Here is a 13,560-nt window from a genome sequence, read left to right on the forward strand (position 1 = left end):
AAGTGTATTCCATATCTCATAGAGAATTTCTTCAGTTATATGATAGTCCCTGATAAATAGATTACAAACTAATTTAATAAATTTGCAACTACATAATCAGGTGTTGTTGTTAATTTGTAATTTTGCATAATTCAAACCACTAGGAAGGGTTGAGCGAGGAAAAGATTTATATGATTTAAAAGCAAAGTTTTAACCACAAATCACGTTGGGTCTGATATCATCGATATCAGGCCTCTATTGAAGCAGACAATTCTTGTAAACTAGGAGCACCACTGACAGTATGTGAGGCCTAAATAAAAAATGGTTAGCCCAATTTAACTAACAACCTCAGAAACTGACAACACATTAAATGAGTGTAACCAAACAAATTTAGGTCCATAAGTGACTTTTGGTCAACACACATTGATGGACCAAGGGTAATTGGATTTATGGAAACACCCAATCACTATGAAAGGTTGAGCGAGGAGAGAAGGTAGATATGGTAACAAACAAAACTTTTGATCAAGTCAAAAAGTGGGTCTGATATGATCAAGGTCCTGATACCTACCATAATTAACCTAACATGCATGAGCAAGCTCTAGCTCAAATTTAGCATCATACTGGAGCAACTTGCAAATCGATTAAATATTCGATTACATCATATTCCAGGTGTTGTTGAATATTTATTCCCCACACAACCAAACGAAACCATAACCATGATTTTTTTCATCACCCTTTGCAACAATACTGTAATTTTTTTTTACAATCACTACCTTATTTTACAGTAATAAATCTAAACATACATGTCTAAATATTTAAATGTATTCTTCTACTAATTTCGCTCTTGCTAGAAGTTTGTCCTTCTCGGCTAACGTTGTTAACTGCAGTTGTCCTTTGGACTCCTCTTGAAACTCTTACGGCAATATCCCAAAACCCTACCTGATATTTTGCAATCCCGCCAATCAGCACGAGCAGGAATGACAAGCGCAAGAGGTTCATATTTCTTTCGTGTTTATAACACCACGCAGAGGGATGGAGGGAGAGAGACGGTGAGAGGACGTGGATCCGAACTACAAAATAATTTTCAAATCTATTTGTGACTTGAATGTTTGGAAAATAGTGATTGAAAAAGATGATTGACAGATAACCCGGGTAATCTGGGAATTGAATTTCTTAATTTGTGCTTTTTGATATATATTAAATTACGATATATCTTTTGATAAATATAATATTCAAAGTAGTCTTTAGTAAATTATGATTTATAATCAAAGACAAAAGTACAAAAATTTTGTTTAACTTTTAGTTGATGCCACACAAAATGATTGAATTTGACATTCTAACCGAAATTCCATCAACAATAAATTATATATTATTAGAGAATGAATTTTGAAAATGACACATCACCTACAAAATCTATCTGAAAATAAAAATATTATGATATTTTTTTCTCAAGAGAAATTCATTTAATTATAGCAGGTCTAAATTAGTATGTTAATTGGCCAATTTACCAACACGCCCTTGCGATTATTGATTATCAGCCGCTTTCCCAAACATTTAATGATTAAGTCATAATTTTGATGAATTAATGGATACGGTTTTAAAAATGCTTATCTTGATGGTCGAGAAAATTATCCAAAATAAATTTGGTATGAGAACATTATAACATTACTAGAAATGCTAGGGGGTTTACGGGAAAATTGGGAAGAAATTGGATACACGGAAACCTGTGTCGGCGGTGTTGTCCACTATTTCCAAAACTTACGAGGGGTAAAATGGGAAATCACCCTTCCCTTCCTTTCTCCTCGGTCTCGGTGTGTGTACGTGCGTGCGTCACATAAGCTTTGTCGTGCGGGTTCGAGCTCAAAAGCTAGCCTTCTGTTCTTTTTCCCCTTCTACTCCCGCTCCACTCTTCTTCTTCTTCTTATTCTTCCCTCCCTAGGTAGATCTCGAGGTGCTCGATCCAATGCCGCAGAGAACAACCGCTCGGAGGAAGACTAGTAGCCGACCCTTTTACTTCCTCCGGCAGTGAGACAGGCAGAGGGCCAGGGGAATGCTCATGCAGTGCTCGCCGCTTGCCGACGTGGTGACCAATCATGAATCTCGTCAAACCAGCGCCGGCTCGGCGGATCCATCATCGCTTTGCAGTCCCCGCCGTCCTCCTCGCCGCCCTCTTCCTCCCCTTCGTCTTCATCCGCGCCGCCTTCCTCGCGCTCGATGCCCGCGCCGCTTCCATCAGTAACTTTCCTCCTCCCTCTGGTTCTTTCACTAGCAGACAATTAGGGTGTTCTAAACATTGACCGCGAGGAGTGAATGGATTCAGGTTGCTTAGGGTGGAGGATTGGGCCTCGATTGTTACTCGATCCGCCTCAGGTGTGTGATTTCTCCGCTTACTCTCTTTTTCCCACTATCTGTTTCTAGTTGCTGTGCTCGAATCGGCTGTGCTTGCCCACACTCATACACGTGAGGCGGCATTTGGCAGATTAATCAATTCAATTTTAACTGGATCCCATTCAGGTTTTGTCTGGTTTGGAATAAATTGTCGTAATTTCAAACTTATCTTCTGGATATCTTTGGATCTATTGGAATCCAGCTCGGCTACTATCACGCGGTTTCTAATTCGACACAAAGTTTGAGAACGAAAAGAAAAGAAATAATTTTTTTTTTTTTTTTTTTTTTTGACTTTTGGGTGTACTTCTAGGTTTTTGTTTTATGTAATTCTTTAATGCAGGGTTTTACTGTGTCATGATGATGTAAGATCGATGCAAAATTCCACAATGCATGTGCTTTCTGATCACATTTCCTTCTACCTTTTCTTCTGTTTCTCTATCCTGTCCTGTGATTGTAGAGTCCCCATTGTCAGTTTGAGGAACTTTCACAGTAATCCACTTTCCATGTGGAATCTTGTTCCTACTTTATATTGACGGATTTATCTACGTATTGTCTTTTACCAGTTGTACCTCATGTTGCGAAAAGGATATAACAGATGAAATTATATGTAGGAAATTTGTTGACCATGTAAAAAGTATTTCCTTTTTTCCTCCCTTAATCTTATTGCTTTGAAACAAGCAAACTTTTTGAGATGGCTGATATTGTTTCAGGATTTTACTAAGGAATTAAGTAGAGTTTACTTGGAAAAAGGGGGGCAGGAGTTAGATCCCCAGTTGGTGACTGCTGCACCGGACTCTATGGAGGATCTGATATCTGAAATGAGTTCTTCCGATCAACACCTTGACCTGAGGTCATTCTTGTTGAAGACCAAGGCGATGGTACGCAAATATGTCCTCTTACTTGAATGTTACTTGCTGAATATGATAATTTTGAACTTCTAGAAAATAAATGCAAATGCCACAGACTAATTTTTTATCCAAGAAAAGCTACAATAGAAACTGCCAAGAATTGTTCCCAAGTTACTCACGCGTAGGAACCTGTATATGACATTAAAAGTTGCAACGATTAGTGTGAACTTAGAACCACCCCTTCCCGTCTCTAACTTGGTGTGACAAATTTAAGCTTCTTTCCAGGTAGAATATGAGTACTTACAAAATGAATCTTACAGTCTCCACGGCTTAGCACAACTGGTATTTATATAAGTGTTTGTTTCAATAGATCTTGAGATCAATTTTCAATGATAATAAAATATTTCACTGGATGTTTGGCCTCCCCTATACAAAGGATCGTTGTGTATTACAAATATTTCCCATTGTTTATCCCCTTTTAGAGAATACGAGACCGTCCTAAATTGACGGCTAAGGTGATGATTTCACCCTTTACCTCATCTAAATGAATACTATAATAAAGCAGTTGCTTTTCACATCATAGCTTTCTCAAACTGATTGAAGGACTCGAATAGTGACACTGACTTAGTGCCTTAGAATAAAGGATTCTACTGTAGCCATAGAAAACAAAGGTTTTTCCAATTCTATTCGTTTCTCTTGGAATTTAGGTGTAAAACAGAAGTGTGTCACATCTTGTCCCAGATAAATTATTGCAATTTGTTTGGTCAATGATCTTTTTGCATGTGGAATGTTGCTAGCCATGTAGACTTGCACGTCCTACTGATATGCACCACAAGGTGCTGGTTGGTCCTATCTCCAATTAATTATGATCTCGTCAATTAATTATGAACAACACAATATCTTCGTACATGAGTACTATACTAGAATTGTATCTATTGAGCAAATGCCTATTCCATTTATAATGCATATCATCCATATACAACTTTACCGCAAATCAACCAATAAAACTCAGTCTGCTATCTTTGTTGATTATATTTGACCTATAAGAAAGCACTTGATGATTCTTAAGCTGCCAACTCTAAGGAATTTTTGAGGTAATTTTTGTATAATTGTTCAACATAGTCCGTTTTCAACCAAGATGGTAAACAAACACAATATCTGTGAACAAGGTCACTACCTGATTTGATAAGAGCTCCTTTATGTTAGTTCGATAGTATAAAATATATCAAGAAAAAACTTCTCCCACCGTTAGCCATTTGGTGGTCGACTGTGAGCGATCCTGTGATTTATCTCCCTTCACATAATCTGGGGACGAACTATGAGCAGCGTTTGGGGTGAGTATAATCACCTTTTACTAGAATAGTATAAAATATATCAAATAAACAAAATCAAAAGCTCGAAGACTATTCCAAACTATTATTGTTGTTCGTGACAATTTATAAATAAATTTATTTATTTAAATCTCAATTGTAATTTTTATTTAAATGTAATCGTGCTAGTAAATTTTTATAATTTTAAAATATTTATAATGTATTAAAAATACGAAGATAATGTATTTCATTTATTAAATTATTATTTTAACTATATATTACTCGTAAGTTGTGGTCGGTAAGAAGCTCGTGCTTGGTTTAAAGTTGATAATATTTTTAATAAAGAAGCTTGAAGAAGCTCAATAAGTAAATGGTTAAGTATGAAAATAGTTAAACTTGATGCATCTCGGTTCGTTTACACCACTCAACATGGTCGTACACTGATGTTAGTGATCTTTCCTTTGCTTTATCGTGAAAGTTAAAAGGCTCTTGATCAGTCTATTAAGAAAGAAGAGAGGGGAGGGGGAATCAATTGACTACTTAATACTTAGATGCATGCATGACTTTGTCAACAACTCAGCATTAAAGTATACCATTTCCTGCTTTGATATTTGTTATAGTTTTTTATGAATTAATGGAAATACAAGATAGTATTACTAAAATGCTGCAAATACAAAGTTAGGAACTGATATAATGCGTAAATTTAGTACAAAAGTTGATATGGAAATGGAACTTGAGCGATCACTGAGGGATTAGTTATGCAGTTGATCCTTAATCTTTCTGTTATCATACATTTTTAATAATTTAGTAACGGAGCTAAAGAATTGCTCACTTCCTACCTTACACAAGTTGACTAGATTTCCAGGTTATTTGCCTTCATGCTCTCATCATATTCAAACCTATCTGTTTTGTGGTATTTGATCAGCTACTGAAGATGGACCAGAAAGTTCAGTCTGCAAGGCTTCAAGCGGTAATCTTCCGGCACTTAGCTTCAGTTGGGCTTCCAAAGAGCATCCATTGCCTTACATTGAGGTTGGCACAGCTGTACCTTATAAATGCTGCTGCTCGATCTTCTCTGCCACCACCTGAATACGCCTCACGGTTGACAAACAACTCTTATCACCACATTGCACTCATAACCGACAATGTAGTTGCTGCTGCCGTTGTGGTCTCATCCACCATATCTAGTTGTGCTGATCCTGAGAAACTAGTGTTCCACATTGTCACTGATAAGAAAACTTGCAACTCAATGCATGCCTGGTTTGCTCTCCACTCTTTCCTTCCTGCAGTGGTGGAGGTAAGGGGACTTCACCAGTTTGACTTTCCTCCTGATGCGAATGCTGTGATCATGAAAACTGTAGAGGAACTCCGTCAGAGCTCGTCTGCTTATCGCTACTACAGGGGATCAGGTAAAGAATACAGAAGACTTTTAGCTCTCAGACCAAGCATGTTTTCACTCTTGAACTATATGTGGATACATCTTCCTGAGGTAAGCCGCATATCAAATTATACAACTATAAAAAGAGGTTGTGAAGTTTGAAGTGACAATTACTGGTTTTATGTTACAGCTCTTTACAAAATTAGAGAAGTTGATTTTTTTGGAAGATGATGTGGTGGTTCAGAGAGACTTAACACCCCTTTGGCACTTAGAACTACAAGGGCTTGTCATGGGTGCAGTAAGTTCACAGGACTCGGACGAAGTGCTGAACACTGGACCTTGTGTTGGGAAGATGTTTGCCGACTACCTAAATTTCTCGAATTCCCTGCTTTCATCACCATTACTTGGGCTGCAGCACAATAGTTGTGCATGGTTGCAAGGCCTAAACATATTTGATCTGCAAGCATGGAGAAAGAACAACATCACCCGTGCTTACCAGCACTGGCTCAAATTGGCAAGTGCTCTTCATTGAACTTACAAGTTCAAAAAACCTCTGATGATCTCTTTCAACCAAATCTTTGTTTTGTGAGCAGAATCGCGAGTCTGGATTCACGCTATGGCCGATGGGATCACTGCCACCAGCTTTAATAGCATTCAACAAACAGAATCTGCAGATCGAGCACTCATGGCTTCTGACAGGACTAGGTTGGCGAATGCCTGATCCTGATGAACTCGAATCTGCTGCAGTCATTCATTTCAGCGGGGCAGGGAAGCCATGGCTTGAAACCGGGCATGCTGAACTACAAAGAATTTGGCAAAGCCACTTAAACCATTCTGATGAGTTGATAAGCAGCTGCATGGTCATTTGAGGGGTGACATATCGAGGAGCATTAGTCAATCCAATTCATAGCTGAGAAAGCAAAATATATAGAAAACATATACATTCTTATTTGTTTTGGGTATGCAAAGGTTTAGGAAGGTTGAGCAGAGAGAAGAAGGTTTCGCCTTCAGTCTCTGCTCTATCTATCAGTCTCTCTGCATACTTTTCAGCTAAAGTTTGTATAAAAGCAAGCAGAAATTTTCCTCTTTTATCTTGTTAGTGATGAACAATTGGCCTCTGTGTTAATAATCTAATTAAGTCTCTATTAGTGTCTATTTTCAGTTGGTAGTTGCTAATTTTTAATTAAATTTATTTAAAAATATCCTTACTATAATTTTGCATTTTGTTTTACTTTAATCATCCTTTTTGTATCGAACTCTGTCATTTCAAAATATTTAAATGTTATTTTAAAATTTCAATAGGCCCTAAGCCCTTGCAGAATTAAAATTTCGAATTTGGCGGCGATGATAATATTGAGAGTTGGAGGGGGATTTTGTTAAGAATGGTTTTCAATGATAATCACATCTTATTAGAGGGACTATTTTGCAAAAAAGCCGACCGTAGTTTTTCACTTTTTTTCTGGCGATAAGTTGCGGCGGCGGTCGCAGTCGCACTCACTCCGCTGTGACCGACGGAGCAATGTCGGTGAGGCGGCGAGTCCTGCTGCTGCTCAAGCCTCTCGACGTCTACCCGACGAAGCCAACCGCTCTGCCCAAATCGCCTTCCTCTTCCCCCCTCGCCCCAAAGGCATGCGATTTCTTTTTCATCCGGCCATCGTAGTCCAAAATCGTTGCTTGTTCAATCATTAATCAGTGAGGAACACTTCGATTTCGTCCTTGTTGTTCCTGATTTGATGTTTAGAACTCATGATAATGGTCACTCTACCTAAAAGACTGTAGATCTGTGGCAAAACTGCGCTCCTTGAGCAATTCTTTCGTTATTTTTTTGTAAATTTCAGAAATAGTATTTCACAAAAATTTTATACCTTTATCAGGGACTTCAGGTGAAAATTCTCTTATATCTCACTTATTTAACCTAATTGTGAAGCATATTTATCTGCACGAAAATTCCCTAAACCTAATTGTGATCCTATGAAATAGTTGACTTTCTTACTCACTACTTTACGCACTAATTTCAATTTGACAATTGAAATTGTTTCTTGGATGCAGAATTATGAATTGGTCTTTTTGGTTAAGAATTATCTTTGATATCCTATCATATGGTTAATGGTTGAAGGCTTGAACGATGAGTTTGTGATGAATTTAGAACAATATGCTGATTGTTCTATCAGCTCTGATGCAACTACAATTATACATACATCTGATGTCTTGATTCTGTAGAATGTCTATGTTTCCTTTTATTTTTCTCTTTTTCCCAATGCAATCTTGGAGGCAAACTATTGTTCGACAATTACATTGTCATCATTAGAACGTAGGAGATTTAAATTATTGCCTTGAAGGGGATTATGAAAGTTAAGGCTCATTTCCTTCCCTACGTTTTGTTTCTGTAAAAATGAATTACAAATTTTCTTTTCTTTATAATGTATCCAATAAGATAAGAAACTTATTCTCCTGATATTTTGTTTCGACATAAGGTCTATTGGCCAACTTATTGAGTTGACAACTAGTTCAAAAAATCAACATGGCTTTATTGTTTCGCAAACATTCGCCAAGTGATCCAATTCCTTGCAGCACAAGTATCTCAGCCATCATAACTCTTCCGTAAGTTAATTCAGGTGGTCTTGTTTTATCAAAAACTAGAGGGTTTCAATTGACTTACACCCCACCTATGTATCATCTTAGAAATCACATAAATGTTGATTGACTTATTTGATGAATGTCTACAAATACTTGTTATGGCCAGTCCCTCTTCATTTTACTCTCAATTGCTAACTTCCTAGGTTCTGTAATGTGCAGATCTTAAGTTATCTCGATGACAGGGTTAGGGTGCACAAGGAGACAATCAACTTTTGCAAGGATGTTTTGCAGCGCAAGTCCGTCAATTGGGAACCTTTACTTCGTAACAATTTATCTCAACCGGTTCGTCATGTTGATCTAGTGATAACTGTTGGTGGGGATGGCACTCTTTTGCAGGCTAGTCACTTTCTTGATGACTCTGTTCCAGTCTTAGGAGTGAATTCAGACCCTACACAAGCTGACGAGGTCAGCTTAGCATCTGTCTGAATGGATATATTTGCTAACAATTGTTTTTATTATTTCATTTATTAAGTTTTGTCAATCGATATTGTTTCTTTTGATTGTTCTATTTATGTAGGTTAACGCATTCAGTAATGAATTTGATGCGACTAGAAGCACTGGATATCTCTGTGCTGCTACTGCCGGAAACTTTGAGCAGGTTAAACTCTTCATATCAATTCTTCAATCTCTTCAATTTTATTATGCTACTTATGCTAATTTAATTCCCTAAAGCTTATGTTTTTAATTCTTTGTAGGTGCTGGATGAAATTCTTGAGGGCCACAAACTTCCTTCCCAGCTCTCAAGGATATCAGTAAGCTTAAATGGGCATTGCTTACCCACCTATGCACTGAATGATATTTTAGCTGCACATCCTTGCCCAGCCTCAGTTTCTCGATTTTCATTTAGGTACGATATGTTCCTACGATTCCAAACTAACCCTCGTGAAAGCTTTTCCTACTTCTCAACATCTCAATTCCTTGCTCTGCAGAATCAAAAGGGATGCAGAAACGAGTTCGCGGTTAGTTAACTGCCGATCAAGCGGCCTTAGAGTCTCGACTGCAGCAGGATCGACAGCAGCGATGCTCTCAGCTGGAGGTTTTCGTATGCCATCCTCGAGCAATTTGCTTCAGTACATGGTGAGGGAGCCGATCTTGCTCGGCCCTGTAGAGAGTCCATGGCTGCATGGATCAATAGAACCGGATCAGTCGATGCAGATTGCATGGCATAACCAAGAAGGTGTAATATATTTTGACGGCTCACATGTTCAGTACTCAATTCAGCATGGAGATAGCATTGAATTATCAGCATTGGCTCCCATTTTGAAGGTTTATTTGTCACAGCGAGAATCAACAAATGACATCTTTTGAGACGTATGATCTCTGTTGAACAGAAATGGCATGAATTCATTTTTGTAAATGTTTAAATGATGTATTTAAAATAACGGTAAATTGCAATATAATTTTATCGTCTCAAACTTTGATGAATTAAATACTAAGGTAATATTCCCCCTGAAATTTCAGTTTCTGACATTCTAGAGGGTCTATACTGGCATGTGTGAATGAAGTTTCGTTATACTGACTTGAAAAATAGAATTTTACATTTATCTTATACTTGAATGAAAATAATTTTTTCCAAGGAGTTGTATGAAAAATATTTTCCTTTCACAGCTTCACCACAGAGCAAAGCGTACATAATCCCCGTTGACTGTTCTATGAGAACCAAAGAGCTTCCATATCCACAAAGGATCGGAAAGGAGGTGATTTCTCTTCATCTTCTTCCTCGTCGCTCTTCGCCGTCATCCTACTCTCCGCCTCAGCCGCCGCCGCCGCCGTTTCTGTCGCCGCCGCCGTCGTTCCTCATCATAAGGATCGGAACTTTCTTCGGCGGTCATCGAATCCTCGCTTCTTGCTTGATGCGTGGAAAAAGAAGACCTTTGTTGGCCCTTTTGAGGAGGCGATAGATAGCGGATCGGTTGGCGTTCCTGAATTTCGCCCTAATTTTTGCGCTGGAATGGAGGACGCTCGGGGGAACTCGAATTCCCCTCCCCCTTTCCTCGTCAAGACCTACGACATGGTGGACGACCCCACGACGAACTCCGTGGTCTCGTGGAGCCCCTCGAATTCGAGCTTCGTGGTGTTGAACCAGCCGGAGTTTGCCAGGGAATTGCTCCCCAAGTATTTCAAGCACAATAATTTCTCCAGTTTTGTGAGGCAACTTAACACCTATGTAAGTGCCACCATCCTTGTAAAAGCCTCCCCTTTTCAATTGAAGCCTTACTGTTCTTCAGTTATAGTTTGTATTCTGTTTGATTAATTGCCTCAGTTGGATTAACCTACTTTACTATGATAATTGCATGATTCATAGCCAAACAATTTGTTGATCAGAGAAAACAGAGAGTGGACCTTTCGTATTAATCCTTTATGGTTTTCAAATAGAAAAAGTGTTTAGAAGTTCTCAACCAATTAGATACTGAGTTTTTGTCTGGGAATTATTCAGGATATTAATTCTTCTTTTTTCTCCATGGATTCACTTGTTCGATGGCTATTTGCATGTAAGCAAATTGGTTTAGTTGTCGTTTCTTGTAGTTAAGTTGAAATCAAGTAGGATTGAAGCTTTTCTCAAGTTGACATTATGGAAGTGTTAGGTAATAATCATCTATATGGTCGAGATAGAAGGGTTTTTATTTCCCAACAGTTTAAGCTTTTTGAGTAATGATGGAACAGTTAAATCACTGACTTAAGGAAGGCGATGATCCATTGATTTATTTATCGTGTGTCACTTTGCTGCTAGATTAATATATATGAATAAGATAAGTATCTATGAACGATCTTCTACTACTCTGGACTTTGTATTGTTTCAGTTTATACTAGGAAGAAACTCAAAAGTGTTCCTTGTGTGCTTACCAGGGTTTTCGAAAGATAGATCCTGATCAGTGGGAGTTTGCAAATGAGGATTTCATACGAGGGCGGCCGCACCTGCTGAAAAACATCCACCGACGCAAGGCAGTTCATAGTCATTCATTGAACAACCCCTCAAGTTCGTTATCTGAAGCTGAAAGACAGGAGCTTGAAGAGGAGATGGAGAAACTCAAGCAAGAAAAGGTTGTACTTTTGAATGAGCTTGATAAGCATATGCATCAGCACCATGGAATTGAGCACCAAATGCAGTCTTTAGAGGAAAGGCTGCAGGGTCTGGAAAATCGCCAAGGAAGTTTCATTGCCTTCTTGAAACAAATCGCACAGGAACCTCTGTTCCTCTCTGAATTATTACAGCAAACAGAGCTCCACTGCAGCAAAAGGAGGAGGCTACCACAAATTGTGACCCTGGACGAGGATACTGAGATGGAAGGAAATCAGAATTTGGCTTTGCAGCCAATGTCTAGAGAGAAATCTTACATCGTTCCGACGCACTCACTCGACATGGAGCCTTTTGAGAGGATGGAATCATCTTTGAATTCATTAGAGAATTTCTTCAGAGGTGTTAGTCAAGCGTTTGGAGATGACATGTCATATGATAGTGTTGTCCCTTTGCCTTCTGATGTAATTGCTACCGAGACTAATGCATCGACAGTGGAGACTGATGGAAACCTTCAACCTTCTTCACTTCCAGCGATAGGTATCCACTCCTCTCCAGATATAGTTGAACGTGCTAACTATGTAGAAAATCAAACAGATTCAAGGGGTAAAGTATCAGGGATAGATATGAATTTAGAACCTGCTGCGACTGAGGTTAACTCATCAAGAGATCAATTCACGGGGACGACAACATCATCTAGAGTGCAAACTGGTGCAAACGACGTGTTCTGGCAACAGTTTCTTACAGAGAATCCGGGTTCTTCTGATACACAGGAAGTTCAGTCCAAAAGAAGGGATTCAGGTGACAAACAAAGCGAAGGAAAGACGCAAGAGCAGCAAAACACTTGTTGGAACAGGGAAGAAATCAATCATCTCATGGTAAAAATTGGGAATCTGACTTCAGTAGAGAAAGCCTGATGTCAACTACATGCTTTGATTGTGAAGTAGAACTCGGTAACCACAAATTGTATCTTGTTCAATTACCTTACTTGCCTTGTTGGCCAGGAAGCAACTTCTAGCTTCGATCACCAATGTATTTTTCGATGTGCTTCCTACAACACCAGCATTTACCCTGAGTCCATGTCAAGTATCGCGCATTCTTTCAGAACGATCAGTACATGTTCAAGTTGAATCCTTTCATTTGTAACCACTGATAGCAAAGGGCAGAAGCTTATTAAGTTTAATTATGTAAAGCTTTTCGTCGTTCCCATGAGTGAATTATGCATTTATGTCTCAAGAATTGTATGTTTCATTTGAATAAGTCTCAAAATGATAGTTGTAAAGTAAGATTCAAGAACATTGGAATAATTGAGACTTTTTTTAATGTAATAATCATGCTGTTTAAGACTCGCTAGATCATGCTTTGCTGGTGAAATGATCCATCGCATTTTTGGATTTTGTATATTTATTTATTTTTCAAATTAAATATGAGAGTGATCGTTGGACTGAATTTAATAAAATAAACACGAGCTGGGCAAAATCTAATTGGATCGAACAGAATCGAATAAAACAAGCACGGGGCAAGCCGTTGGACATTCGTGGTGGCTAACACGTGGTGGGCGCCAGTACCGCAGAGGTTGACTGCATGGCTCCAGCTGGCACGAGACAAGGCACCTGGCTTCGTGTCGACCTCATTGATTAATTTTTTAAAAATATTTTGACCACTACATTTTTGTCATTCAGTGGTTGTTTATGATTTGTATAATAAAGATTTAAAATTTATATTCATATTTGAAAATTAAGATAAATTATTTTTTAACAGAAAATGGAGATACTTGAATTGAAAGGACACTTCGCCTCCACTGAGTTTGTCGAAATTACAGGACCCATTTCGCCGCTCATCCAACTGCACAGCAATCACAACAGGGGTACGAATAGGGGTAGCTTATGCTCGCATTCCGTAGGCACAAGGACATATTCTCTGTTCTGCAGGGTAACACGACGGAGACTACCCGACGCAATTTTCTGACAATGCACAGGACCACCACCGCACTCTCTCTCTCTC

The 13,560-nt window shown here is 38.6% G+C and overlaps 3 protein-coding genes across 4 annotated transcripts; all 3 read left to right on the forward strand.

Annotated features, from left to right (window-relative positions):
- The first annotated feature begins 1,731 nt into the window (after nucleotides 1-1,731).
- Nucleotides 1,732-7,058, forward strand: LOC122056034 (probable galacturonosyltransferase 15). Its single transcript, XM_042617790.1, has 6 exons — nucleotides 1,732-2,214; nucleotides 2,300-2,349; nucleotides 3,078-3,245; nucleotides 5,451-6,014; nucleotides 6,094-6,417; nucleotides 6,497-7,058. Exons 1-6 carry the CDS (start codon nucleotides 2,073-2,075, stop codon nucleotides 6,770-6,772), a joined length of 1,524 nt encoding a protein of 507 aa, XP_042473724.1. The 5' UTR covers nucleotides 1,732-2,072; the 3' UTR covers nucleotides 6,773-7,058.
- A 292-nt stretch (nucleotides 7,059-7,350) lies between these two features.
- Nucleotides 7,351-10,276, forward strand: LOC122056036 (probable NADH kinase). 2 transcript variants are annotated; one of them, XM_042617793.1, is made up of 6 exons: nucleotides 7,351-7,530; nucleotides 8,700-8,945; nucleotides 9,058-9,138; nucleotides 9,236-9,387; nucleotides 9,470-9,851; nucleotides 10,149-10,276. In XM_042617793.1, exons 1-5 carry the CDS (start codon nucleotides 7,423-7,425, stop codon nucleotides 9,846-9,848), a joined length of 966 nt encoding a protein of 321 aa, XP_042473727.1. In that variant the 5' UTR covers nucleotides 7,351-7,422; the 3' UTR covers nucleotides 9,849-9,851; nucleotides 10,149-10,276. The 2 variants fall into 2 exon arrangements, with proteins under 2 accessions (XP_042473727.1, XP_042473726.1); XM_042617792.1 differs by lacking the exon at nucleotides 10,149-10,276 and having other exon boundaries at nucleotides 9,470-9,970.
- LOC122056035 (heat stress transcription factor A-4b-like) lies at nucleotides 10,230-12,909 on the forward strand. The gene is made up of 2 exons (XM_042617791.1): nucleotides 10,230-10,707; nucleotides 11,388-12,909. Exons 1-2 carry the CDS (start codon nucleotides 10,492-10,494, stop codon nucleotides 12,471-12,473), a joined length of 1,302 nt encoding a protein of 433 aa, XP_042473725.1. The 5' UTR covers nucleotides 10,230-10,491; the 3' UTR covers nucleotides 12,474-12,909.
- The last annotated feature ends 651 nt before the right edge of the window (nucleotides 12,910-13,560 follow it).

Source organism: Zingiber officinale, chromosome 3B (genome assembly GCF_018446385.1).
Source record: "Zingiber officinale cultivar Zhangliang chromosome 3B, Zo_v1.1, whole genome shotgun sequence".
NCBI lineage: Eukaryota > Viridiplantae > Streptophyta > Magnoliopsida > Zingiberales > Zingiberaceae > Zingiber > Zingiber officinale.

Excerpts from the sequence above, each read along its gene's own strand:
- LOC122056035 (XM_042617791.1), top strand. The coding sequence starts at position 10,492 with ATGGAGGACGCTCGGGGGAACTCGAATTCCCCTCCCCCTTTCCTCGTC. Across the intron at positions 10,708-11,387 it reads TGAGGCAACTTAACACCTAT|GGTTTTCGAAAGATAGATCC; the intron begins GTAAGTGCCACC and ends TGTGCTTACCAG.
- LOC122056036 (XM_042617793.1), top strand. The coding sequence starts at position 7,423 with ATGTCGGTGAGGCGGCGAGTCCTGCTGCTGCTCAAGCCTCTCGACGTC. Across the intron at positions 9,139-9,235 it reads CTGCCGGAAACTTTGAGCAG|GTGCTGGATGAAATTCTTGA; the intron begins GTTAAACTCTTC and ends AATTCTTTGTAG. Across the intron at positions 9,388-9,469 it reads GTTTCTCGATTTTCATTTAG|AATCAAAAGGGATGCAGAAA; the intron begins GTACGATATGTT and ends CTTGCTCTGCAG.
- LOC122056034 (XM_042617790.1), top strand. The coding sequence starts at position 2,073 with ATGAATCTCGTCAAACCAGCGCCGGCTCGGCGGATCCATCATCGCTTT. Across the intron at positions 2,350-3,077 it reads TGTTACTCGATCCGCCTCAG|GATTTTACTAAGGAATTAAG; the intron begins GTGTGTGATTTC and ends ATATTGTTTCAG. Across the intron at positions 3,246-5,450 it reads TGTTGAAGACCAAGGCGATG|CTACTGAAGATGGACCAGAA; the intron begins GTACGCAAATAT and ends GTATTTGATCAG.